This window comes from Indicator indicator, chromosome 11 (assembly GCF_027791375.1).
Source record: "Indicator indicator isolate 239-I01 chromosome 11, UM_Iind_1.1, whole genome shotgun sequence".
NCBI classification, from domain to species: domain Eukaryota; kingdom Metazoa; phylum Chordata; class Aves; order Piciformes; family Indicatoridae; genus Indicator; species Indicator indicator.
Genome location: NC_072020.1, coordinates 46,190 through 74,077, shown reverse-complemented (window position 1 = coordinate 74,077; position 27,888 = coordinate 46,190). Strand labels below are relative to the sequence as shown.

Sequence of the window (27,888 nt, the reverse complement as noted above, 5' to 3'; positions counted from 1 at the left end):
AGTGCTTATGGAATGGGATGGAGAATAAGACAAAAATAAACACGTGTCTACACAGAGAGGTCAGTGAAACAGCCTCCGTCGCAATATTATACGTATTATTGCTACCTCATGTTAAGGAAGGTCCTGAACGAGGCTCAAAAAAGACTCAAGCATTATTACAGGAATGGAAAAGCTATCAAGAAGGGACTCAAAATATTTTACTAAATTAGTTACTTAATTTTAAAAATACATCTACAGTCACCCATTCACTTGGTAAATGGAAACATAACAGCAAGGGTAAAGGACAGTTGCTAAATAGACAATATTCAATCTACACTCAGCTGATTTAACACAGAGTGGGGCAAACAGGCTTCACAGCATGCCCAGAGCATTCCAGAAGTAGGGAAAATTATTTTCAAAAGAAAGAACTCCTCACTGGGCACACCTTGTGTTATTTATCTTTATGAACCTCCATATCTTTGAATGTGATGGCATGGCCCAAGGACAAAAATGGCCTCCCCATATTTGCCAGATTCAAAACCACTCAGAACTTTTTAGGTTGGACCTAAAACTTTGGACTGGTGTCCAATGCAGATCACAGAGCTTTAGTCCAATGTTCTCCCCTATCCTCTTGGACTGTGTATATGGGAAAGGAGACGAATAGGAGGGAACATGATAAAAGAAGTTCCTAATTTCAGGAAGAATACAGTTTGGTTTATTTATTTGGTGCCTGGAAAGTATCCCAAATCTTCCCCCTGAGGGAAAATGGATTAGGCGTTGGCAGTAGAAGTAAACAGAAACAAATCATGTGACCAAAGTCATTACAGCGTTGCAGATTTCGTGACATGCTTCAGTCCTCCTTCCACCACATAGACTTAAAACTGAACAGGAGCTGTAGCAGAGATACAAAGACCTTTTCACCTTTAGATCAATTTTCCAGGTTTTGCAAAATCAGTGATTTGCCTACTTTATGCTCTTACTGAATAATCACAATCCCACTTCCAGTTAGTATATCCATTACTGTTGGCTGCTGTGTCCTTATTGTTTTTACAGCCAACAGAGGCACATCACTGGGGTCAGCATGAGCACCTTTATAGTGCCTGCTCACTGGGCGAAGAGAAGTCAGTTTGTGTGACTGTCAAAGTTTTGATGTCTCATATGTAAATATTGATCCCTGTGTAAGTATGTAAATGTTTTGAGACTATAATGGGATATCCTCTGCTGGATCCGATGAGTTTGTGGCCACCCAGCTCACTCCAACCTACTTCTTATTGAGCCACTACAGTGACTGTTGCCTCCTCAGCTGTGCTGGTAGAGGTGCTTGTCTCTTGTCTCTTTTAACTCACAAGTTACCAGAGCGGGCCAGCAGCTCCCTGTTAGGGTGTTAAACCCCATTGCTCTGCAGAGTGATGCTGGTGGAAGAAGACACCGGTCTGCTGGTAAAGATGCTCATCTTGCACTCCATAACCCGCTTCAGTCCCTCCAAACTGGGCTAGCGCAAGCAGCTTGACGAATATAAAGCTGTAGAATGGTTTGTGTTGGAAAGGACTTTTAAAGGTCATCTAGTCCAACCCCTGCTGCAGTGAGCAAGGATGTCTTCAACTAGATCAGGTTGTTCACAGCCCTGTCCATCCTGATCTTAAATGTTTCCAGGGATGGGGTTTCTACCACCTCTCTGAGAAACCTGTGCCAGTATTTAACCACCCTCAGTGCAAACAAATGTCTTCCTTGTACCTAGTCGAAACACACTCTCTCTCAATTTAAATTCTTCATCCCTTCTGCTATCACAAGGCCACGCTTAAAAAGACTGTCCCCTTTAAGTACTGAAAGGTCACAATAAGATCTTCCTGGAGCCTTCTCTTCTCCAGGCTGAAGAACCCCAATTCTCTCAGCCTGTCTTAATATGATTCAATTCAACTGTAGGATGGAAATTTCTTAAACAAATAAATCCCTGCAAGCAAACCCAAAGAGACAATAAACTTGATGGTTTTGTGGTTTGAGCAGCCTGGGACAGAACCTCTCTCACAGGCATAATGGGATGGTTTTGTCTTCCACTTCCAGTTGTTCAGTCCGATCCAATTCAGAGTTCAGGGCTCTTTGCCCAGGCAACCATTTACCTGACATGTAGCTCAGAAAGCATCACACACACGTTTCCACTTCAGGAAATGAAATGTCACTAGGCAGGTCTCGTTTGTCAGCTGAGCCCTATTGCACACCCTCTTATGCCTTACTTGCACTTCAGAGAGGTGGATCAGTTGAACCAGAAAGCAATGACAAAAGCTAGTAGCGTTCTCTGAAGGGCTCTCACTGCTACCTTTTGAGTTCAGATGTTGGTCTGGAAAACTTTGTGTTGAGTCCTCCAGCTCTAGATACCATGTCCTGTAGGGTCTTATGTTCATTTCTGATGATTTTTAAATTTGGAAAGTGAACATGACACAGATTTTCTTATGGCCATCTCTGTGTACAGAATATTATAAACCCTTCCATAAGAGCTTTGAAGCTCTGCATCAACTTTCTGTTACATGATAGACCTTCTGCAGGGTTGTCAACCTGTTCCTTTGCATTAGATTGTCCTGGGCTGGTTCCTGCCTAGTTCCCACAGGATTTATTTCGGAGGGGATAACTCTGGAGCAAGCAAGCAGAATCAGCTAGAATAAGTCATGCTGTGGGAGTCAGAAGACTGGGGTTCTTTTCTTGGCTGACCACAGACCACATGTTTGCTGCTAGGAAAATTACTTCATCTCTATTTTTTCCTTCATTTTGTTAGCTTCTTGAGTTTTGCTCTGACTCCTATTGAATGCTTCTACAGTGTCAAACACAACAGAGCCCTCACTTCAGATGACACCAGTAGGAAATGTAATAATAAGAATGAGAAATGACATTTCACAAGCCTACCTACTTCTTTTTCTGCAGAGTATGGGAGACCTGGCAGCAGGGGAACAACAGCACATTTCTCAGGAAAAAAAAAAACAATATCCAAGGAATGAAAGCAAGCTCAGTGGCTAACCGTTACCATGAAAGCATCTGTGTGTGCAACCCTTAGGCTTGTGGGCCCCATGAAGTCTCTCCAGGTGTACAAGCTGCACAGGCCACTTGCTTCTTTGCAGAGAAGCAGTCCTGTATGATAGGTCAGCTTGGCAAGTTCTGTGTTTTATTTCAAGGCTGTGCTCTGCTGCCTGATAATAATGTGTATGAATTTGCTTCCAGACATATGTATGAGTTAGGTCAATTAATTCTCTTCAGAAGAAAAATTCAGACATACCTGACAAGATGTGGTGCTGAAATTGCTTATGAAACTGTCTGAGGAGATCTTGCACTTTGAAAGGCCTTCTAGCCCCAGAAAAAACAAAGTACTTACGTTTCAGGAATAGGAATTGCTACAGGAAGCTGGGTCAGGAGACTTAAATGTAATGTATGGACATGGCCAGTTCACTCCAAGGAATGACGTCACTGAGAAATGTGGACATGAGCCAATTACCTTCAGCTTCGGGGGGATGAAAATCTTTCCTTGGCACAGCTGGGGAAGATGACATGGCCAAGGTATGGCAGCCATGGCTCTTATAAAACAGACAGCCCAATACCCAAAATATTTCTTATAAAGTGTACTTTTTCAGGAGAAGCATTATATAAAAGAAGATACATTTTTTTGATGTATTTTCTAGGACAAGCATTCCAAACACCATCTGCCAAACTGTAACACCAGAGACTTCAGAGAAGCCATTTCCTTGGCTGGGACCCCACCCTTTGAAATTGTATTTTTACCGGGATGATTTTTTAACAAACATTGAGGGCTTTAGCAAAGCTTTATCAAACTTTGGCAAAAGAGATAGGGGTGTTCTAGCAAAATTAGATATTGCCAGAAATTGTTAAGACCAAAGAAAATCACAATACTGAACAAGAAGGTAAGACTGACATCAAAGAGGGAGTAATCAAAAGGTGCAGTGTAGCAGTATTACTTGAAGACAAGTAGGGGTTCCTGCCTTAAGCAGGCAGTTGAGCTGGAGAAGGCAGAGCAGGAGAGAATGCTGGGTGCAGTCACAGAACACAGGGTGACAGTGAGCCTCTCATAGAATAAATGAGCTCACATAAAGTCTGCGAGAAAAAGAAATGCAAAGAGTGATCCTCCTAAAAGATGCCAGCAGCTCTGGCTGGCAGGAGAGGAGAGGGCTTGAGCTGGTGAGACTCCACCTGCAATAGTGCAATGTGGGTCTGGGCATCTGAGCTCAGAAGGGGTGAGTTCAGGCCAGGCTTAGTTGGAGAAAGCACCTTTCCGATCAGAAATGACTGAAGGTGAGCAGTTTGCTTAGCCTGGCAAAATGAAGGCAGAGGGAAATATGCTAACTCATAGCAAATGCAAACAAGAGACCAATACTAGGATTTAACCTTCCCAGTTAGCTCTAATGAGCCTAATTTTCTTGTTTTAAAAAGAACTTCACATATTTTGCCCTTTTAAAGAATCTCTCTCTGTAATGTTTCATCCTATCTGAAAGCTTCTTGTGTGAGAATTTAGCTTCTTTGTGAATCAACAGCATTCAGCATTTTTTTCCCCTTTGGTAGCTAATCAATACCATCTGTTGTGAAAGCTATAGATTAAACTGCAGCAGATAAGATGAAATTGGGTAAAACCAAATTTCTAGTATCAGCTGATGTTTTCTACCTGCACTAAAAATGCTCAAATTACTTGTACATAGTGACATTGTAGTAAAATGGGTATATAAAATCATTCGTACTCAGCCGCAGTATGAAAATCTGCATGAATGGAATATATTTATTTAATGAACAGAGGCCTTACTATGTCAGTAGTGTTATGCACAATTTTAAGCACAAAAGCCTGCATTTTGGTGTATGTTTTTAAGAATCTAAAGGATATGGGTTCTACCTTGGTAAGACCTCCTTTTGACATTTCCAGTGGCAGTATTGCTGTTGGAATGTCTTCATGTCGCACTTAACAGCTGCTTTCTTTGGGTCACATCCAGCCAAAATTAGCCTCTATAGTTCCCAGTCAACAGACTTTCCACAGCCGACCTGTGCTCCCCTTCATGACTTTTCAGGGAGATTTTCTTCCCTTTGGTAACCATGAACATGTCATTTATATTTTATTTCTCATCAGAGCCAGCTTTATAATTCGCAGCTTCCCAAACTACAGAAGGGAAAGACTAAGAATAAAAATCCTCTAACTTGGCTTCCCAACTAGATTTTTTCCCCCCTCTCACCTAGTTACTGAAACACAAGTGGTAAAGCTGACCCAGGAAAAAATTAGCACAGGATGTTAAAGATTTATCTTGACTAAGAAAAGTGATGAAGTTTTTAGCTTTCTAATTAAGGGAAGGTTTGTTATATTAGGTTATGAATCAGGTTTTCACAGTGCCTCAGCTAACACACTGCTGCTGATGTTCTTCTGAGTTGAATATATTCATATGCAAGTTCACACTACTATGAATAAATGTCATAAGACCATTCTGACTCAGTTCAGTGAATTTATTGACTAAGACTACAAAACTTACAATCAACTGACAGATAAGGTAGTGACAAAACATCCCAGTCTCACCTACCTGGTGGTGGTTCACACTGTGTCATATAAACTCAGCTGTTAACTCCATATGTCTTAATTTGGGTTTACTGAAAAGTTTTCAATGATTACAAAATTAGAAATTATATTAGAAGAGAAATTCAGAAATTCAGAATTTATAAAGTCTTAGAAAACAAAACAAAATTTATAATGCATATGAAAATCTCATGTGTTTATGATATATATCTTTATTATGCATGCATATTTGCACTATATACAATTAGGTACAGTTAGTATGGCTTGAATATATCAGTTCTGGGCTCCCCATTTCAGGAGGGAAAGGGATCTACTTGAGAGAGTCCAATGGAGGGCTACGAGGATGATGAAAGGACTGGAGCACTGCCTGATGAGGAGAGGCTGAGAGACCTGGGGCTGGTTAGTCTGGAGAGGAGAACACTGAGAGGGGATCTGATCACTGTCTATCAATATCTAAGGGCTGGGGGTCAGGAAGGAAAGGACAGGCTCTGCTCACTTGTGCCTGTGATAGGAAAAAGAGTGAGGGATGTAAACACCTCAACATGTGGAAGAACTTCTTCACTGTAAGGATCGCAAAGCACTGGAACAGAGAGGCTGTGGAGTCTTCCTTCTCTGGAGACTTTTAAGCCCTGTCTGGATGTGTTCCTGTGTGACCTGTGCTGGATTTTATGGTCCTGTTCTGGCAGGGCCTGATCTCTTGAGGTCCCTTCCAACTCCTAACATCCTCTGATCCTATGAGTATGACATATCTAATAGTATATATTACATAATGGCATATTGTGGGGTTGATGTCTTCTCCCAGGCAATCAGTGGCAGAACAGGAGGACACAGTCTCAAGCTGTGCCAGGGGAAGTTTAGGCTAGATGTGAGGAGAAAGTTCTTCACAGAAAGAGTAATTGGCCATGGAATGTGCTGCCCAGGTAGGTGGCTGTTGCGAAGGGAATTATTAACTACCCTTACAACAATAATAAATGATATGGCAAATGGGTATTAGTAAAATATTAGTAACCCTTTATTAATGAAAATTGCCAAAACTCGTTAAATAGGATCAATGTACAGTTGAAATATATGTTTACAATGGGAATATACCAGTCTTGGTGCAAAACACAAACAATGCTATGTAAATTAGGAGGCAATAACTTGGAAAGAGAAGGTCCCCGAGAGCAGATAGCGCTTGATTACAGCAGGGGAAGACTGGGTAAGGACCGTTAAGCCCAAAGGGCAATGAATTAATTACTCACAGCTGGTTTTACCCACATGGGGGATGCTGTTGTGTTAGCTTTGGGGCACTCTCATACAGCGCTGGCACGGCAGATTGCCAGCAAGGAGAGTTTGCTGCCTGGTCCCAGGCTGATCTGGCTTCAGCAGATGGCGGGCAGTTAACGACACTTCTCACAATGGGTGCTTGTTTGGTTCCTGGGTAAACTGAGGCACGGCACGATTCTAATGGCAAGCGGAAGCAGGCTAGATGGATGTGGCTTCTAGGCTTGCGGCTTCTCTGGCTTGCTGTGTATGGCTCATGACTATATCCCAGGCTCTGGACCAGGCACTTGAGGCAAGGCAGGGCAACTCGAGGCAGCTTCTATAAGACAGGTCCAAGTAGGCTTGAAAGCAAGGCAAGGCTTAAAACAAGGCTTGAAGCAAGGCTTGAGCAAGGTTTGAAGCAAGGCTTGAAGCAAGGCTTGAGCAAGGTTTAAAGGAAGGCAAAGGCGACTACCCAGTCAGCCTGCATATATACAACTTGCCAGAGATCGAGTGGTCCAATGGGACAACTGAAGCTAACGTGTAGCTGCCCAATGGAAAGGCATTCTGCCAGGCTATAACCATAAAAGGCAGAAACAAAAGCATTGTTTCTGGGGGAGCAGTGGTCAGCTTATGTGCACTTATCCCAGGTAAACAACTTGTTTACCAGACAGGCAGGGGTCTTCTCCCCTTTGTTCTTTTTCCCACATTGCCCTGTCTTTCTACAGGAAAGAGGGAAGAGAAAGGGACCTTGTCTAGACATCTTAAGGTCTGTCTGAGTTTGTACTGGGCCATGTCATGGCCGTACCACAACAGTGGCAGAGGCACCGTCCCTGGAGGTGTTAAAAAAAAAGATTGGATGTGACACTTGGAGCCATGGTTTAGTTGTCAGGAGGTGTTAGAGATAATCAAGTCCAACCTATTACCTAACACCTGAGGTCTTTTCCAACCTGGCTGATTGAGTGAAATAAATACTATCCACACCAGTTTTCCTGCTATTCCCTTCTTGGAACAGAGGAATTAGAAGAAATGCAAAGTACACCAATTACTATTGATTACGTAATACACTAGAAACAATGTAACTGGTGCAAGAGTAAGTGAAAGGTTTCTAGGAAGTCTGGTTCATACCTTATTATGCTACATATTAAATCTCCTCCTTGTGTGTGCACATGACAAATGCAAGATCTGTGTCATGGCACAGCAAAACAGTTATCAGCTTGGCTGTTTTTGGGGGGTAGGTACAGAGGAGGGATTGTCAACTGTTTTCAGCTGGATGAATTGTACAGTGGGAATTAAACTGAGGTTCAACATGTCTGAAGCTTCTTGATTTCTCTCTTGAGAGAAGATGCACCACGAAGCAGGCTGCTGTTCTGGGTAACAGTGCACTGAAAAGATTCTCTTTAGCTTGGGGCTTGTCAAGGAACAAAAGGAGGCACCATTAGGCAACCTCCCACTCTCCATCAGAGAAGGAACTGTTGTGAACACTGCTAAAATCCCTTCTCCCCAACTGCATTTTTACCTTGCTGGTAGTATACGGCATCTACACAATCCATAGCAATAGTATGTGTGGTTAATTTTTTAGGCTGTGCTTGTGAGTTCATGGCCATGTAAGAGTAATTTCCAAAGAGGCACGGATGTTTCAAGCAGATGTGCATATTTTTTATGGGTGATCTGCCACATCCAAACTCAGTATGTTTCTTCTGCTTTCATAAGAGATCTCCATATGAGGAGTAATAAAATTGCAGTTTTTTTCAATGATTACATGAAAATAGTGAACAGAATTAAGTTCCCTGCATGACTACATTCTTCTAAAGGACTGGGCAAGTGGACGTATCGCTAAAAAAAATGTATAGAGTTTGTGGCATTCTCCCCATTATGATGCAACAATTCCAGATGGTAAAGAAACAAACTAGGTGACACATTTCCACAACCTCTCAGTGGGGTGCTGGAAAGAGTAGGGAAAATGTGTAATTTTTTTGTTTCTTCTTTCAGTGTGGTGATGCTGTTACCTAAGAGATTTTGAAACCTGCTGAACTCTGAACAGATAGTCATTTTTCAGTCCTCGAATGAAAAATATAACAAAGTTAAAAGCATCAAAACCTACCTTTTTGAACTGAGACAAAGGAGTACTTAGGTATTTATAATTATAGATGATGACCTAGGATTTTAGGATTTAGGGACACATAGACCCACCCTCAGGAACTCAGAGAAAAGACTGTTGTGTATTTTTTGCCATACCTGGAGTCTTACGGCCTGCAAAGAGACTACATTATGCCAAAGGCATTGCAGATCTGATCATTAGACCCCCTTCTGAGACATGCTGAGGATCTTGAAGCTCCTTCCAGCAGCAGTAATAACAATTTACCAAAGAAGTTTAAAGCTTTCTGGATTGAGTGCATGGTAGGAAGCTGCTGACAGAGAAGGAGGAACAAAGGAGAAGAAATAGATGGCATTTAGCTCTATTTTTTGTGTGTGTACAAGACATAATTTTTTTCATCTCAGAAGAATTACTTTAGAATATTTGTGGTTTTAATCAGATCGATTTTAATATGACAAAAGTCCGCATTAATGTCCTGAGTAGAAGATTAGCCACAGTATAGTCTGTTGTAGGAAAAACAAGGAGAAATAGAGAGGAATAGCAGTTTTTAAGTTTCATGTAGAAAACAGTTTAGTGAGAAACACATTTTAAAAATCTTAATATCATTTAAAGCCTTTCTTTATGTATAATGGAGACCTATCTGCAAGATACACCTCTGTAAGTTTAGTCTCATTGGATAGCACCTAAGAAATGCTCTTAAAATTCATTAACCAATGAATATACTCATTCAACTATACATTTGTAATTCATTGTACAATACTTGGGAAAAAAAAAAAGGTAAGAAAAACTTGCTTTTCAAATACACAATCTTCTTGGTGAGCCAGGTGTCCTGGTTTGGAGATGACCTGAATATACCAAGGATGTGCCACCCAGAGGTGACTTTCTAGGCTACTGAAGAAATGATAAAGAAATTGCAATACTTTGGGCAGGAGCAAAATGTGTTGGCTAGAGATTGGAATTAGAAAAGAGAACGTTCAAGATGAGATTTTAAAAAGTGGCTTCCAAGTACCAGGAATTTTATTCTTTGATTGAGCATGGAAAAGAACATGGCCTGATTCTCAGAGACCAGAATTCTATGATGACAACAACCTGCAGACTGGTTTTGTGGTCAGTTGGTTGGTTTTGGCTGTTTATTTGGTGGGGTTGGTTTGTTTGGGTTTTTTGTGGGCTTTGCTTGGTTTTGCTTTTGGTCTAATTGTGTCTGAAAACAGAATTAGAGACAAAAGGCACAAATTTTGAAAGCTGGGTCGGTCTCTCTCTACTCAGTGCTGCAAGGCTTAACTGATCATGGTACCTGAGTAAGTGATTATTGGAAAGATTAAGGTTGCTAAGTCACTTTTTGAAAGGAGGCATAGCAGTTCAATTCACTCAGGCCTTGTTAGACCTAGCGGAACAACATGTGAGCACACACAAACATTTCCTAATTGATGGCTTGATTCTCCCAGTCAGCTTAGCTCTCTTTGCTAGATCAGGTCACTTTTCTCTAGTTGCCTGATTACTGACCTAGAGGAATCAGACTTTACATGCATTAAATTCAAAGAGAAATTGATTTTAAAGTTGTATGGACAAAACTGTCCTGCAGGTGACCCCCAAAAAATCAAGGAGTGTTTTCCTAACGAAAAAACCATATTTGATTTGAAATTGTAAAGTGGCTCTCTGTAGGGACTCTCATCATGTGTGGTAGGAATGCATGACCCCCACCATGTGGCTTGCTTCATGTCATTTTCATTTGTTTACATTGAAAGAACAATAAAGTTGCCTGTTTGCTGCCTAAAAGCTAACACTTGCCAGAATGAATGTACATTGTACAATAATAACTCAGCCCACGTCTATAAATCAATTGTTAGGTAGTATTTAAGTGCTGGGTTGAAAGCTGGGTTTCCACTGGATCTTTTCTGTGCTCAGTGAATGGACAGTTACTTTATTCCTCAAATCGAGTGTGGGACTGATGGCAGAATTAGTTCAACCTTCGCACAATACAACATGATCAATTTCCTCTCCTGGAAGGATTCCTCTGTGGAAAGCATTTTTCTCTTGCTTTCACTGGAAGAGCTGACCGTACAACACTTTTACAAATCTGCTGTCCACAAAAAGTAAACCCCACACCACTAATATCCAGCTGCAAAAATTCGGGCTGAATTCGTGTTCCCAGCCTTTGTGGCCTTCACTGTGACAGTACAAGCAGTGTTTTCTACAACAAACTGTCTTCTATTTGTCAGTTTGAAGGAGCCAGTACAGCTGAGAGAAGAGGTAATTAGTAATCTCTTCCTTCATGTTCACTGCTCTGGAGTTGTGAATGTAAATACAGATTTATTACCTTTGTTCAAGCCTGTGAAGTGCCACTGGATGGATTAGGCACTGCTGGGTATCAAACCAGGAAAAGGCAGTTTACACAAGAGGGTGGAATTACTGTTAAAAAAAAAAAAAAGTAGCTGTTTTTCTTCCAAGAACTGAAGATGAATTTTCTGAGCTTACCTGTGCTAGTTTTTGGGCAGTTAACTATGTGACCTTCACAGTCTTTTAATGTAAAATGCCAATGATTTATAATCTTTCGGACCAAATCTTGAGTTTTCTGTTCGTTCTTATCCAGGTGCCATTGCTGGGAATCTGTATTGCTGGAATGTGAGAGCTGAATATGGCCTCAGATACTCTGGGACTTGGTCTGATGTTTGGAAGTATTACAGATTATAACAGATAATTGAATTGTGCTTCAGCAATCAACTTTTTAATTACTGCTAATTCTCCCTTGGCTTTTTCCATGGATCTTTATGTGCCAACTCAAACCAGTTAAGCCGAGGCTAAAGCCTGATGACTGTGATAAAAGATCTCGGAATTTCACCTGCATGTACAACTTCAGAAGATTTCTGACTATTTTTTTCTTCTTCTTCTCTATTTTAGGACAATTATATGCAGAAAGACGGGCAGCAAACAGCAGAGCGTGAAAGCCGTTGATGTTAAAATTGAAACCCATCGCTTTGTGAATGACCAATATGATGCTTTTTGTGTAAAGGATGAAGGTCAGCACTGATATACTATTGAAGTAATGCACAGTCATCTCTCTCTTGCAATACCAAAAGTTTTGCCTTCAATTTTTCTATGCTGAGAGGCAAAGAGAGAATGTTAAGGAGTCAGTCTTTACAGTAACTGCTCACAAAGTGAGCCAACTGCTGCAAAGACATCGGTGGCAGGAGATAAATTGCAATAACTTTTTGTCTTTGCTGCAGATTTTGCAAGATCAAACAACACTACTGATCTGGAAGAACCCATTTTGGTGTTCACAGGACAAACTTTATAGAAAAGGCTCTGTATGACACCAGTATAACTGAGATGCCTGAAGCATTTCCCATACTCAGCACCATGGTTAAATATAATCCAGGAAGCTGGCTTCCAACTGCAAAACACCACACTGTTGCATATGTATCAGTATACAACATTTCATGGGATCATTTTGCATGCAAACTTCATTGCCTCAATTTTATTTTTGTTTTGGGTTGTTGGGTTTTTTTGTTAAACAAGTGTAGACCAGCCTGCTAGGGACCTTGCTATATCATGTATTATTCTGAAAATCTGCTTATTTCCAGTTTATGTTGATGCTTAAACTTTTAGATAGTCAAATGCTGTAACCCACAAGCAAAGATGGATTCTGAAGTCAAAAACTAAATTGTGCTGATAGGATTGTGTAAAGAAGTCTGGGAGCCCCTGAAACAGATTGATGATGTCCACAGTGAAGTTTCACATCTCATTTCCAAGAAAAGCAGGGACAATCAGATGGATTTACTGAGAAACAGAAGTTTACAGCACAGGAAGGCATTTTGATAAACAGCAGTGGGAATGAAAATATGGCTGCAGTGAAACATGGCAGAGGTGATGCATATTTGATGTGCATCCAGTCATTAAAAAAATCACAGAGATTGGCTGACCATCCTCTCAAAGTCACCCTCATGATAGCAACTCCAGGCTTTGTGCCTCTATGAGCGATGCCAGCTCTGTCGCCCGGTTGCTAATGTGGTCACAGAAGCACCTTTGTGCTTTCTTCCATGCTGCTCCTCACATAGGAGCAGCTCCCAGTAAACATCTACAAAACTCTCTCATTGTCTTCTTTCAAATCTCTCTTTTGTCATTCTCCCCGCCCCCCCCCCCCCTCCACTGAGAAAAAACTTGCAGTGGGTTGGACAGCTGTGGGATGCTGAAATCATTGCTCTTGCCACTATTGTTCCATTGTGCCCTTGTGCTCTCCTGTGTGTCTCCACCTTCTGCATCTGAGCTTACACGTAGATGCTGAACTTTGCCCTTTGCATCTGGTTACGTCTCACAGTAAAAGGGCTAAAGTCAAGATGCAAACACAGTGTGACAGTGCTTGTTGGGAAGGAGTGCTGCACTGGACTTGGAAACTGAGAGTTAAACTCAGGGGCAAATTCAGATCTTTGCAAAGACGAGATGATTGATGAACTTTGTACAAGTCAGGGAGTTTCCTGATGGCAGAATGGGATGATCATGCAATGTCCTTTCACACAGAAACATTTCTGGATGACAGTAAGGTCCCCTCTTCTTTGAACATACCAAAAAATCTGGATGCCGAGTCAGTGTTCAAATAGCAATGCTTAGGTGAGGTAGAGTGGCAGAGCCTAGTCTATAGTTGGTATGAAAAGAGCAGAGTTCAGAAAGGCAAGAGCCTTAACATGCAAGTGTAACACACTAACACACAAACCTTCTGGGTGATGAAAGCACAACTTGCACCTCAGCAATACTGCTTTCAGTTTTGGGAAGTAAATCACAGAATCATAGAATGATGTTGATCGGAAAAGGCATTTAAGATCGAGTCCAACCATATCCAGTAAGAAGCAGCAAGAGTAAATCCTGCACTACTGCCTCAACCATAGCATATCTGTTCTGTTTTGTACATGTGCCTAATTGCTACATCTGTACGTTATGATTAATGCAATGGTTCTTACCTGAAACCTCCCAAGTATTTTTTTTTAATTTTTAGAAAAGGGGAGATTGATAAAATTTCAATTATAAGTCAGCAATACCTTAGTGTTAAGACCTATGTATTGAAATCAAGAAGAAAAGGCAAATTGTTTTGCCCTGATAGATGTGATAAATCCCAGGTTACTTACACTGAGACCTCTGCCCCACAACTGCATCCCCCACAACAAACAACTGCATCCCCCACAATAACTGCAAGCCTTTTCATTTCCTCTTTACCCATCCAACCAATAATCTGCACTCCCATAGGAAATTTATCTGGTTCTTTCTCCACTGTTCCTTACCCTCTCCCTCTCCGCGTCACCTCCCTGCCTTGCCATGTCTTGGCAAGGCTGGCTGGGCTGTGGCTGCCTTACAAGTAGGAATATGCTGGTTTGCCCACCAGTATGCAATGCCAGCTGGCTGGCCAGCACTGCTCGTGGGAATGGGCCAGAGCTGGGCCCTACCCAGGCCTGTCCCGATGGAAAAGACACTTGGCTTTGGATCTTTCCTCTTTTGAACTCATCTTACCAAAATGCTTCACTTTCCTTTTGTCAGGCTTGGCTGAGATCAGCCAAAGGCTCAGAGGGACTGGCAGGTTTAGGACAGACAGATGGAACCGTCACATCAGCCTTTTCTTCAGAGGATAAATTGATAACTCTTCACAACCCTGTTTTGAGTTCTTAAGGTTGTGCAAAGGATATATTGCACCACCATGAAAGTTTCCATTTCAAAGTTCCCTTCTTAAGCCTTGATTTCTAATTAGTCTTTACTCAATTAACATTTAGCATGTGAACAGGTTCAGGCGAATTGCTTCAGCATACACCTCAGCACGCCTCAACAGTGGCCAGAGGCTAGCAAGAGCTCTGAGTACGTGAGGAGGATTAGCTCTTTGCAAATAAAAATCCTGAAGAGTGAGACATTTTTTCTTTCTATGCTTCTGAAACAGACTTTGTTCTGCATACACAGAGGAATCACAGCAATATTTGATACTAAGAGTTGTGTCTTGCAGGGAACCAGTACTAATAGTTATGCCTGACAGGGAAAGATGTAACTGTGATGTTTTATGAATGTTGTGGAGTATAGCTGCAGGTTTTGCAGTAGGGAGAAACGTGTCTTCTCAGTTCCTTGTAAACAAATGTTTTATGCAGCCATTAGAGCCAGGAAGACAACTCTGTACCACCAGCTTTGGAACTGCCGAGATCAGAGTTTCTTTCTTAGCCCTGAGTGCCAAAAATTACCTAAAAATAGATTAGATTCTGCCTATTCTGAAAATAGAGTATCACACATGAAATCAGATGTGGCCCACAGAGTGTGTATTTATTCTATATCAGAGCTCATAAGAGAATGCCTCAAAGTCCAAAAGAGATAAAGCAAGGAAAACAGAAAGCCAGAGTTTTTCCTATCAGTCTTCTCTTTTTTTTTTTTTTTTTTTTGTGTGTGTGTGTAGGACCACACCCCATTTGATTTCTTATACGTGTCTAATCCTCTCTGTCCCCTTTCCTGGTTTTTTTCCCTTTTCTTTTTTTCTTTTTTTCTTTTTAAAGCAACAAAGGAAAGATCTCTTTCTTGATAGCTCTTATCTTTTTTGGTTCTTTCTTTTGGTGACCCACTGATATTTACAGGCAACAAGATCAATCTCTATTCTATAAGGCTTTGATTTGCTGCCACTATAGAAAAACTAAACAGGCAGCAACTTACACTAGCATACAGTGTAAATGCTAATAAAACTTTGTTAAACACAACTGCTGGCTCCAGATACCCATTAAGGATTGATGGTTTATATATATATTTCAGTCTGCCTTTCAAAACAGAAAAAAAAAGAAATTGGTGTGTTCTGTACAGGGAATATATTAAAAGCAGCCTCCAAGAGCAATTGAACTGCTGTTCACTTTATGTGATATTTGAAGTGTTTCTTAGTCTTTATCATCCTTTGCTGTGGAGATGAAGCATTTAAATTTTTCATTGCTGCACCTTTTCTTTTCCAGATAGTGTACTGTGAATTTCCAGCTATCTGATGATGTCATTTTTAACAATACATTCTTACAAGCCTTGTTGAAAGAGGTATTGGCATCCTAACATTGGTGGCTTACAAGCAGCACTTATATTGGCTAGGCTGACTGAGTTTTGGTTCTTTGTACTCTATTTGTGCTCAGTGTTTTTATCCAAAAAGCAAAATTCCATAGGTTTTAGTGTCTCTGCACTCAAGAAGAAAAACAAACAAGCATGCTACTCTTTCACGGGCCTGAGAATTAGGAGTTGCATTTTCCAATTTCTTAATGATGAGATGACATCCTATAAATTCTAGTGGTCTCTCTGGAAAAACTCTGCTAAATGAGGCAGTTGTAGCAGGGCATGTTTTACGTCAAAGGGGATGTTTCATGTCAGATTTCTGAGCTTGGTGCACAGTTAAAGGCAGCAGTTGTAGACAATCAGATTTCAGTGGATTCCCAGTTCTGCCAGGTGGTGTAGAAGCTGAAGTTTACTTTTTTTCCATGTTGATAGGGGTTTTGCACTGATCTGAGGCTCTCCTTTCTGTAGGCAGTGTTTTATCAATACATTTCAAAAAAGCCTTTACAAACTGATGTTATGCTTGTGGTTAGAAGCAAGATGCTTTGAACCTGGACTGGGGAGGAGGGGTGCTGTGTTCTTAAAGTGACTTGCGTCAATTCTGCCAGAAATCACTTGTCACAAATCTGCACCAAGGGCTGGGCTGTAGAAAGGCTCTTGCTTATACTTGCTCCTAAGGAGACCAAAGTCACTGCTAAACTTTGTGTGCTGTGTTGGGGATGCAGTAAGTGAGAGGCCAAATCCTTGGGGAGGAGTGGACAGGACAGGAGTCCCTAAACTGACCAGCAAAGGATTCCATTCCATGTGTGCCATACTCAATGTAAAGCTGAGGGATCACAAGGGTCAAATCTCTTCTTCAGTGGCTGGTCTGAAGTTAGTTACCCTTTAAACAGGCCAACCAATGCTGAATGTACTAACTCAATTAGCAAGAGGAATCTTCAGTCCCTTGTAAGAAAATACTTGCTGAGTCTCTCAGAGGCCTGTAACCAAAGTCATCCCTTGCCCTAACACGTCTGTGCTCAAGTTGTACATCTTTGCTGTGCCGCTTATTCCCATCCTGTTGTCAGATGTTGAGTCTATCCTGATTTTGACCCTTTTATATTGAGTGGTGGGGGTAATTTTCACTCCAGGAGACTTTCTGTACCAAATTACTGCTGACATGAAGGCCTTCTGTGTATTTCAACATTGCTTTATATCTGTACCATGCTGTCTTGCTGTGTAGAGCCCAATCCCCTCTTGCTTGCTTGAGGTCACCTTTAGGTGTTTGAATTCACTGTCAATATGTGGCGACGTAAAGAGTCACAACGACCAGAAACTTATTCCAAGTTTCCAGGTTTGAGATGTGATCTTGCAAACAAGCAGCAGAGCATGGGATCTGCTGGACGGGGCCTAAATACTGAGCCCATCAGGCTGGTGTACTGGGAAGCATGCATTGGGTGCATTTTTAGCAAGTGCTAGGAAACTGTGCTGGTTTGTGGGAGGTTATTTGAGGAGCAAAGCAGTGCTCCAGAAAGAGTTCAGCAATGGAGGATACCAGTCCTCATCTGTGAGCATCACCAATCTAGGCAATCCCTGTGGCTGCCTTAACAAAGAGCACCACTAGTCCTCTACATGACAAGCTGCTGCCAGCACACCTTCTGTCACGCTTCATGGCCCAGAGCTGCCTCCTCTCTTCCAGCAAGAAAATGGCTTGAATGCAGCACTGAGGCCAAGCTGTTGTTCCAAACAGCCCATGCTTTGCCAGCTCCTGGTACAAAAGCCACAGACAAAAAAATCTGAAGCCTGTCCCCAGGAGTGCTCAATTTGCTGAGCTGCTGTGCCAGTGTCACTTCTGTACACGTACCAGAAAGAATAGGTTTGGCAAAGGGCTGAGCAGGAATTGTCATAGCAACTGAGACTGCAGCAGGACGAGAAGCTGTCAGATGCTGCAACCTGGAAAATTCCTGTACATCTGACACAGGAGAAGACAAGCAGCAAAATGGATATAGGAACTCGAGTATGCCTTTGCAGGGTACAGGGTTCACTTGTGCTTGCCCAGCTGTCACTTAGTGTGCTCTGCAGCGGAGACATGACCTTACCAAGTCTCCTATGAGAGCATCAAAAGTTCCCCAGATGTTCATCCATGAACATCTTCAAAATCCCCGCTTTTCTTTTTATCCACACATCAGCCAGATCTCCTTCAGGATCTCATAATTCTCTGGTAACACATCCATTGCCCAGTTTTACAGTAAAGCTCCCTTCAACTTTCTTCTTTCCTGGAAAGTTATAATGTGCTTTTTGAATGTTTGCTGTATTTAACTAATGTGTGTTGATTTTCCTGCTTCCTCTGGCCACAGGATTAAGAAGCAAGGCTTTGTAGATGAGAATACCCTCTGAGATATAGTTGTCCTGTACCTCCTTGGGATTAACACTTTCCTTGGAGCAGATACACAGCTCCCATTTGTACTGATGGAAGTGGCTAGATAAATAAAGCACATGAAATGCAGGGGTCTGTATCCTTGCTACAAGGCAATCAAATATTTTCTTTATTCCTTTCATCCACATCAATCTCTATTCATCCAACCAGTTCACAGGAAAGGCATTAGCTGCTAACTGCTCCTCACTTGCTCAGATGCCAGGCCTCCACGAGACTGTACATAAACTGAGCTTTGTGTAGCCTTAAGAGCTTGTTTTTCCTGTCACTGTATGTGTGCATAATTCCCACTAACTTCTGAAGGTGTTAGACAGTATATATGTAGGTGTACGGTATGGAGAATAGACTTCAAAGCTTTGACTTCAGTAGCATGTCCCCTAAATTAGTGGCAGGTGTTTTTCAGCATACTTGGTTGAGAAGTGGTTAGCAAGGTCTGCTGGAGCATTTCGAACAGACTCATCTAAAAGAACTTTCACAGAGCATGGATGCTTATCATAGGATTTTCATTTCACTTCAAGGTAAGAAACTGGCACCTTAAATACATCACAGCTCCAAATAAACAAGTATCTACCTATGCTGAGACAGAACTGGGTAGATGATGGGAAAAACTGAAGCTGGGACTCACAAAGGTCTTGCAGGATGTCCCTGGGGCACAAGCAGGAAAGTCTGAGCTTTTGCAGAAAGTAGCCTGGAAGAAGCTTTTCTGTCAAAACTATTGCCCGGAAACCCCTGAATGTGAACTGGAGTCAGTGGGAATGCTGGTTGCAAGACTTCATGCTGATGCTGTCTCAAAAGCAGACTCTAACAAACAGCAAGGATGCTCTCTGAAGAGGCTTCTCCTTTTGCATGTTGTGGAGCATAGTCTTGGAGGTCACTTTTTCAGCTTTCAAACAAAAGCCTTTCCAAGGAACATAAGCCTCGTTGAGCCAACTAAGTAATTAGGTTTTTGTACCGAGACAAACTGTTTCAATAGGAGAGATCAATACTAGAGTACAGACTTGGCCCTAAGCTCCCCTTATCTCATGTAATTACCAGAACTCCTGAGCTATTACCTATTAGCCTTTTCATTTTTGGTTGTTCTGTATCAGGACAAAATCAGATTTTGATTCTTCAGTTACATCTGCAAGTAGAAAAGTTGTTTTCCTTCCACAGTCAATAAGGACTCTAGAGCCACTGGGGAAAAAAGTCCCAGATTTGAGAAAGAATATAGAAATGTTTATCTGCACCGACACTGCACGCTTTGTCCTTGTGGTTTCCTGGTTAAATCATATTCATGCATTACAGGGCTTTTGGTTTGGTTGTTTTATTTTTCTGTAACCATCGGATGTCTATTCCAAAAGGGATTGTAAAATATCCGGAAAAAAAGGAGACAGGGCAAACCCCTCTTGAAGAGCACTTCTGGGAGACCTTTGAGAGAAGAAAAACTGCAATGCCTAGGTGTTCCCTAGAAGATCTGGACTCACTTTGTTAACAATAGCCAAGGTTCTTCAAACCTGAAAAAGAGTTAAAATTCAGTTTATACTGTGTTGGCAGTTGTCTGTCTGCCTCCTCTCAGCACTTCTTTTGTGCAACAGAAAATTTTGTTATTGTTTATAGCAGTTTTGGTTTCTTGGCTTTTAGTGCTGTCAGCAGAAATAACATTTTGTTAGATTTTACATCCTGATGCATTTAGCTCCTTAGATTCTCACAGAGAGCAGAACTATGCTACCCCTGGGAGGTGTTAGGTTGAGGAGCATAAGTCACCAGTTATTTTAGGGTCTTTAACCTAAAATGAGGAGATAGTGATGTTCAGTGGTAAGACAAGGGGCAACAGGCAAAAACTAGAAAACAGAAAATTCCTCCTAACCCCCACCATTCTGTATGATTCTCTGTGATTTGGTGTGAAATTTCAGTGTCTGGGAAGAACATTGTGATTTTGAGAAAGACTAGGCATAGTCTGAAAAATTGCCAATGTCCACCTGAAACTTTTCTTTCCGTGAACATGAACTGGATCACTGCTCAGCCTCTACTTTCTTGCTCCAGTACAGCAGACATTAAAGTGCCAGTCTTAAACAATTTCACAAACTTTTCTGCAGTTAAGAAAAATTACTGCATCCATGCTTTTGTTTTCCAGTCCCAACCTACCAAGCCTTTGCTAGCCTTTGCAGAAGCAGGCAGAGAAGGTAACTGTAGCTTCATGTCTGGGGCTGACTTGGTGGAAACTGAGCTTCTCTTGATTCATCTTCGTTATACATCAATAGCATCACTCTTATCACATCACAGCCCAATATATACCTTCCCAATTACAGCTGAAAATAGTTATTAAGAAGGGTAAGGGCATGAATCAAGTGAGATGTACGAGTTCTGTGGAAGTTTGGCCTCAGGGCGATGCTTTTAGCAATGCATTTAAAGACCTTTGCAAAGTCTCTACAATCTGATTTGCTTTTCCCTTTCAGACAAGCCCTGCGGGGACCCACCGTCCTTCCCCCATACCATCCTGCATGGCCACACTGGCTTTGAGATGGGGGATGAGCTGCTCTACGTCTGCGCCCAGGGCTACATCATGGGCAACAAGGAGACAGCATTCACACTGCTCTGCGACTCCTGTGGGGAGTGGTATGGGCAGGTTCAGGCCTGTGTCAAAGGTAAGCTAAGCCAGGACGCAGGGCACCCCTTGGGGCAGTCACAGCCTCCTATCAGCCCAGCTGAGATGGTTTCAGGCTTCCAGGCCATGTGCAGTCACAGTGAAGTGCTTGGTGACTAGAATATCTTAGCTGGCCCAACAGGGCTTTTACAATCCTACTGGTAGACATTTCCAGTGAACCACAGGAGAGGATAATTTATTCATACTCACACATACATAAAGTTTCTTTCTGGGTAGAAAAAGCTATTCAAAATTTTTTAAATTAATTTTTTTATGCCATACTTACTTTTTCTGTAACCGGTAACCCCATTTCAGGGATTTATTGAGTCTTATCCAGGATTATCATTCAACTCCTGACTTCCAGTCCATGATCATTTTTCTTTTTCCTCCATTGTTCCTTTTCTTTAGTAGAATTGTAGATTTGAAGAATGCTTTGGGTTAGAAGGGACCTTTAAATTGAGCATAGATTCCAATCAGTGGAAAATAACCCTTGAGAAGATTCTTCGTCTGCATATTTAATGACAGAATCAGCCTCTTTATGGAAATCAGCTGTTTACAATCTTGTATGTGCTCATTCTGTGACCAGATGAGGTTTGTAGCTTCTCGATGTACTCACTTTGTGTGCTCAAGGAAAGGGATTACTAGGGACGTTACAAGAAACACCAGAGGTAGCTCAAAAGCCATGCCCAGGCAGCCTTGGTGAGCCAAAGACATTGTTTACCAGATGGAGTGTACAATGTGGGTTTTGTACATCTTCTGCTGTGTTTATTTTCATATGAAGCCACAGAGTTGCTACACAGCAGGATACTGAAATGAAAACTTGGTCTTTGTTCTTGCCTTTGGGAATTTAGAGCAAGCACGGAGGAAAGCTGGTATCTTTTTGTAGGCATGCACTAAGCATGGCCTGCATGCAAAGAGCATCTCTCCTTATCATAGATGTGCTGAGCTGGCTATGGCTTAACCACCAGGTCCCCAGCCTTACATCTTCATGTGGTGCTACATGCTGAGGCCCCTGAGAGAACATCCTTCTTAGAGAGAGGAAAAGATGCCGGGGTGGTACTGTGGCCACGTGGAGACAGGGGTCAGTACCTCTCAAGGGCACAGAAGACACATATGCAACTCCCTCCACTTCATTTGATTTTCTAGATTGAATTGAGCTGACAATCCTTTGGGTGGTCTTGCAGTTCTGAGGGGGGGAATGAAAAATGGGTAATACAATAGCAGTCCATCTTATAAGCCTCAGACTTTGTCCACTGGCTTGTACACAGTTTCGCTGATCTGAGCTTTTATTAAGCCTTTCCTACTAATTGTTTTAGCATTTTTTAACTTCTGGCCACGATAAATGCTGCTTCTGTTCATTAGCTTAGGAAAGTTAAAGACCTATGTAAATTAGGAGAGGTCCCTGTGCCACAAAAGAAGTCTATGACAGAGTGGAAGAAATACATTTTGGGTTAGAGTTAAGCAGTAAGATGGAAACGTTTGGGGAAAAAAAGGTATTCTTTTTAATTTGCCCCAATAAAAAGGTATCTTTATCTTGCACTATGCTTTCAGAATTCTTGTCTACAAACATGACAGTAGCTACCCAGATATTTACTCCATTAAAATGAATGAAAGTGGATTTTCTTACCAAATAACTTGACTCAAGAAGTCAGGCATTTTTTTTTATAAAATGAAAAAGTTAAAAGCTCTGATAAATTAGAAACATTTCCTGAATTTAAATCTTCAAGAAAATCCACCTTTTTGTGTTAAACTCTGCAACACAGTTTTACTTCTCCCCTTGTTAACCAAATAAGTATCATGGGTTCAGGTGTAGATGCAATAAAAATTCTGCTCTGTCATGCTCTTTCTCATGTTCATTGCATAAATCTCAGAATTTTTCTAATATTTAAGCACAATCAGAGTATCTTACTATTTCTTTTTTAGAGATATATCAAAATTTCAGGATTTTATTTCTGGCAAAACAGAGAAATTTTAAGCAAAGGAATGGTCAGCAGTTGGGTAGCTGAGCTGCCTACAGGGGCTAGAGTTAGGATATCCATTTCAGAACTGATACATACCCCACTGCCCAGGGGCTTGCAAGGAGTTATTTTTACTCCTGAGCATATACCAGCAGGCAGTGGATAATCTTGAGAAAAGGTCAAACTTGGTCAGACTTGTTCTTAGTAGAAACAGGTCCTGTCTGTGCATCAGGGAACCAGATACACAAGATCGTCCAACTGATGGAGACATGAAAGGAAAAAGGGAATGAAAAAAAAAGAGAGAAAAGAGAGAAGAGAAGAGAAGAGAAGAGAAGAGAAGAGAAGAGAAGAGAAGAGAAGAGAAGAGAAGAGAAGAGAAGAGAAGAGAAGAGAAGAGAAGAGAAGAGAAGAGAAGAGAAGAGAAGAGAAGAGAAAAGAAAAGAGAAGAGAAGAGCAAAAAAAGAAGAAAAGAAAAAGAAAAGGAAAAGAAAAGGAAAAGAAAAGGAAAAGAAAAGAAAAGAAAAAAGAAAAGAAAAGAAAAGAGAAAAGAAAAGAAAAGAAAAGAAAAGAAAAGAAAAGAAAAGAAAAGAAAAGAGAAAAGAAAAGAAAAGAAAAGAAAAGAAAAGAAAAGAAAAGAAAAGAAAAGAAAAGAAAAGAAAAGAAAAGAAAAGAAAAGAAAAAAGAAAAGAAAAGAAAAGAAAAGAAAAGAAAAGAAAAGAAAAGAAAAGAAAAAGAAAAGAAAAGAAAAGAAAAGAAAAGAAAAGAAAAGAAAAGAAAAGAAAAGAAAAGAAAAGAAAAGAAAAGAAAAGAAAAGAAAAGAAAAGAAAAGAAAAAAAGAAAAGAAAAGAAAAGAGAAAAGAAAAAAAGAAAAGAAAAGAAAAGAAAAGAAAAGAAAAGAAAAGAAAGAAAAGAAAAGAAAAGAAAAGAAAAGAAAAGAAAAGAAAAGAAAAGAAAAGAAAAGAAAAGAAAAGAAAAGAAAAGAAAAGAAAAGAGAACAGGAAAAGAGAAAACTCCAACATCTTTCAGAACTGTTTCAGCAGTTCAGATGATTAAGTCAGATATTGTAGGGAGTGGAGGAGAAACATGGAGAGAGAAGGAAAAACGCGTATCTACATCTAATAAACCAGTGGGTCTGAATCTCCTATAACCCATACGAAACTGATACTTCATTTTCTTTCTCTGAGGTTAGTGAAAATGCTAACCTTGCCACATGTAGAAATGAAACTGTGTTACATCAGTGTAGGGAAGAAAAAGAATCAGAGAGTTTGTTGTGTGTGTTTCACTGTTTTCCCTAGATAAATAGTCAATTTCGCCTGTTTTGCCTGAGCCTTTCATACAGCAGTGGGGGAGAGAAAAATATTTTTGCAAGAAACAGGAAAGTGTGGCTGTAAAATCACAAACATCAACACTAGAACTTGGGAGCAGATGTAATATTGTAGATAAGGATTTTTTTAAGTGATTCACATGTAGACTTCATGCTGAGAGGCTTCCTTTGATTAATGTTTTTCACATACTTTGAGGACCTGGGATAGAAACTACAATACGTCTTCAGTTAGTGATTAAATATTCAGTCCTCCTGATCACAATTCTTTAAGAAAGGAAGCTTTATAGGAAGACTGAAATGTGCAATAGTGAGGTTCATTATTTTTTTAAAAGTAAGATTTCAGAAAAAAATAACCAAAAAAAGAGGGAATGTAATTAAAAGAAACCTGATTTACAGTTGACAGATACTTGGGAGCCATAGGAGAAAGGACAATAACTATCAATTAAGGACTCCATAACTCAGCACACAAACTGCTTTTTAAATGCTTTGAGGCAAGAGAGTAGCTTCCCTATTACAAAGGTTAATCACAGAATAGAACTCTCAGGGTTGGAAGGGACCTCAAGGCTCATCCAGTTCTATCCACTCTGCCATGGGCAGGGACACCTCACTCTAGATCAGGTTGCTCAGAGCCACATACAGCCTGGCCTTAAAAACCTCCAGGGATGAGGCTTCCACCACCTGCCTGGGCAACCTGTGAATGATGGACTCTGTTAACAGAGTATTGGTATTCCTCTTGGCAGAGGATGTACTGGCTGATATGCGAGGAAAGATGGTTGTGAAGCCACTTCAGTGGAAGTGCTATGTTTAGAGGCTGGTAAGATAACATGGTTCCCTTGTCCTGCATCTGTGCTGGGGGAGCAACTGGAAATGTGAAGTGGTCCAAATGCCTTTAAACCACTACTGGACCATGGAGAGAACACTTGGATCAGAGCATTGGAAGGTAAAAGGCCTGTTTCAACATCTTGTACTGTCTACAGGACAAGGGGCAAGTCACTGTACTACTCTCTGCTACTTACTCCATCCCATCCATGAAAGACAGATAAACATTTATGCAGCTTCCTAAAGTTCTCTGAGATCTGTGGTTCTAATTGTGGATGTTACAGCTCTGCATCACTGTGCTCCTTGGTAGCCACCATGTTCTGATGCCCACCTGTCCAAGCAGGGTGGTAAACCAGACAGCAATAATTGCTTTTTTCATTTGTGTAAAAGCATTGAGACTGCTTTACATTCCCAGTTGCTCACCCATAGCAAATATGGAGTCAAAGAACTATCATTGTAGCAATATCTAAATATAGCTCTTAAATGTTCTTTGAAGTAGCTTTATGATCATCATCCCTCTTCATTTTGAGCCTGCCAGAAGAGAAACAGTCCATTCTGGCCCTCAGGATGTGAGTGTACAACCATGCAGCTGGCAAATTCATCAATTACATGAAAAATGTGTTATGTGTCTATAGACATGTAATCCAAAATACATGGCAAAATTTGACTGTGGGCATAACTGACCAAAATCATTCCAGGGTTATATTAAGTGGATCCTGGATACAGCAAACAATGTTGGAAATTAAGGAAGTAGTACACTACAGATGGCTCTAACATACATTGCACACACCAGGTAATGGACTGTAATTTTTTTAATCAAGATGCTTTGTAAGAAAAATGTGGCTCTGTATGGTTAGTGTTTCCTGCAGTTTCTCATCATGAAAAGACTCTGTGTTCTAGCTGAAAACACAGAGATATTCAACCCGAAGCAGAGAAGAGGGAAATACATGGGTTTTGCAGTTTATTATTTTTTCTATTACAGTGGAGACAACTCATTTGTTTCACAAAATATATTTGTGGTAAGGTCTGGAAGAACATGTGTATGTGCCATGCTGTGGCTGTCCTGCAGGCACAGAGACTACAGTGACTGTTGCTAAATGACATTTCTAGGGTTTTCCCCAAAGGGGCCATAGGTTCAATAGCAGAAGCATTAATATTAACATTTCAGTGGGGGCTCAGGGCTGCCTGGCATTAGGCTGCATCCTTGAGAGTTAGCTTCCACAAAGAGAAGGTAGATGAGATGGTTGGAAAATCATGTCACATCTGTGCTCTAAAACTAGCTAGAAAGAATGCAATCTATTTATCCTTTTCCCTTGACTGCTTTGTTTTTTTCCAACTATAAGCTTGTGGCAGGAGAGTCCTATCTTCAGCATATCTAAAGAGTCTCTGCAGTGTCAGCACTTGGGTACCTATCTAGTGTCTTCAGAGTTAGTCTTTTTCTGCACTGGGGACCATACTTCTGATTTCAGGGTAAGGAGGATCTGGATAATTTTGGCCACCTCTGAAAGCTTCAGCTGCAGTTCTTGGTCTCTTTTGCCTGGTTTAGCTATTCTTGTTACTTCAAACTTTGCTTTCTGAGTTGTCAAAAATAGTACTGATTCACATTCATGTGGTCTGTAAGGATGAGCAGCCAGAAACATTCAATTCTTTTTCTTTCATTTTTTTAATTGGCAGAGTAAAAGAGAATATCTCTGGCTTTTGATCTTACTTGGGAATGTTTTGTTTTTTTTTCTTCTGAGAGTGCAGTGGGAGAGTTGTGGCAAACACATAAAATCAGCAACAAAATATGTCCATGGCCTGTCAAAACAATTGTTATGACAGACTCTGGTTCTCTTTTCAGGCCTGTCACTGAGCAGTTGTATTAGATGAGTATAAAGTATTGATCTGGCATGAACTGATTCTGCCAAAGTGAATTAGTTTAAAAAACTGTGATGGGTTATATTTATATTAGCAAGCTTTCTGATACGACAAAAATCCTCCTCCTCCTTGCAGCTGTGGCAAAAGGCAACACAACTTCTGCCTGGCTGATTTGAGATACATGTGTTTAGTGCCTGATCCAAATCAAACAGATAATTCTACCTGGTGCTGTAGTTCACAGATCTGGCTGAGCTTAAGCAGATGCTACAAATGGTCTGCATGCTCTTTTCCATCCAACTCTCTAAGACAGATGCTGTATTGTTAATGTTTCCTGCAACTGCTTTAAGATTCTTTGAATAAAGATGTTTGTGTACAGTAGAAATATTTATGATGATGGTCTACATAGAATCAAGTTTCAATTTCCTGTGCTCCCAAAATGTGTCCACAAAATATGCACTGCACTTTATGGCTGTCCAGAATAGCAACACTAAAAATAGAGCTCAGATGCCAATATGCTATCTAGAAGAAAAATTAAACTGATCTTATATTGTGGAAAACTAGGTTCTTTGGGTTTGCTTCTCTCTAGGCTTGGTCACTGTTTTCATGTTAGGATCAGAAGTTGGGGAAGATGAAAGCTCTTTAGGAGTGGACACTTCACAGAAAAGACAAGGCTAAATTAGAAGCATTTTCCCTTTTAATTGAGCTTCACATCTTTGGTAGTATGCTATTTCAGCATCTGTTGCTGTAGAATGTTCATTACAGCCTCAGTAATACCTTAGACAGGGAATCAAAGCTTGAGGCTGCTGAAAGAGGGTGGATGTAAGATGTAACAATGACCAAATACAGAAAGATTTTGGTCTTGGACTAACTAATTTCACTTCTGGCTCTTCTTAAAACCAGACCTGCCTGAACAGGAAGGAAGATGCAACCACTTTTAAATCAGTTGCTAGCTGTTTTAAAAATGTGCATTAATAAAGGTTACAACTATTTAGACA

General features: G+C 40.8%; 1 protein-coding gene across 1 annotated transcript in view; it reads left to right on the top strand.

Moving 5' to 3' along the window:
- SUSD5 (sushi domain containing 5) overlaps positions 1-27,888 on the top strand; it is a 42,217-nt gene that overhangs the window by 10,039 nt on the left and 4,290 nt on the right. Inside the window, exons 3-4 of the mRNA XM_054385106.1 lie at positions 11,763-11,881; positions 20,748-20,936. Of these exons, the coding sequence (XP_054241081.1) occupies positions 11,763-11,881; positions 20,748-20,936 (308 nt within the window). The remainder of the gene's footprint in view (positions 1-11,762; positions 11,882-20,747; positions 20,937-27,888) is intronic.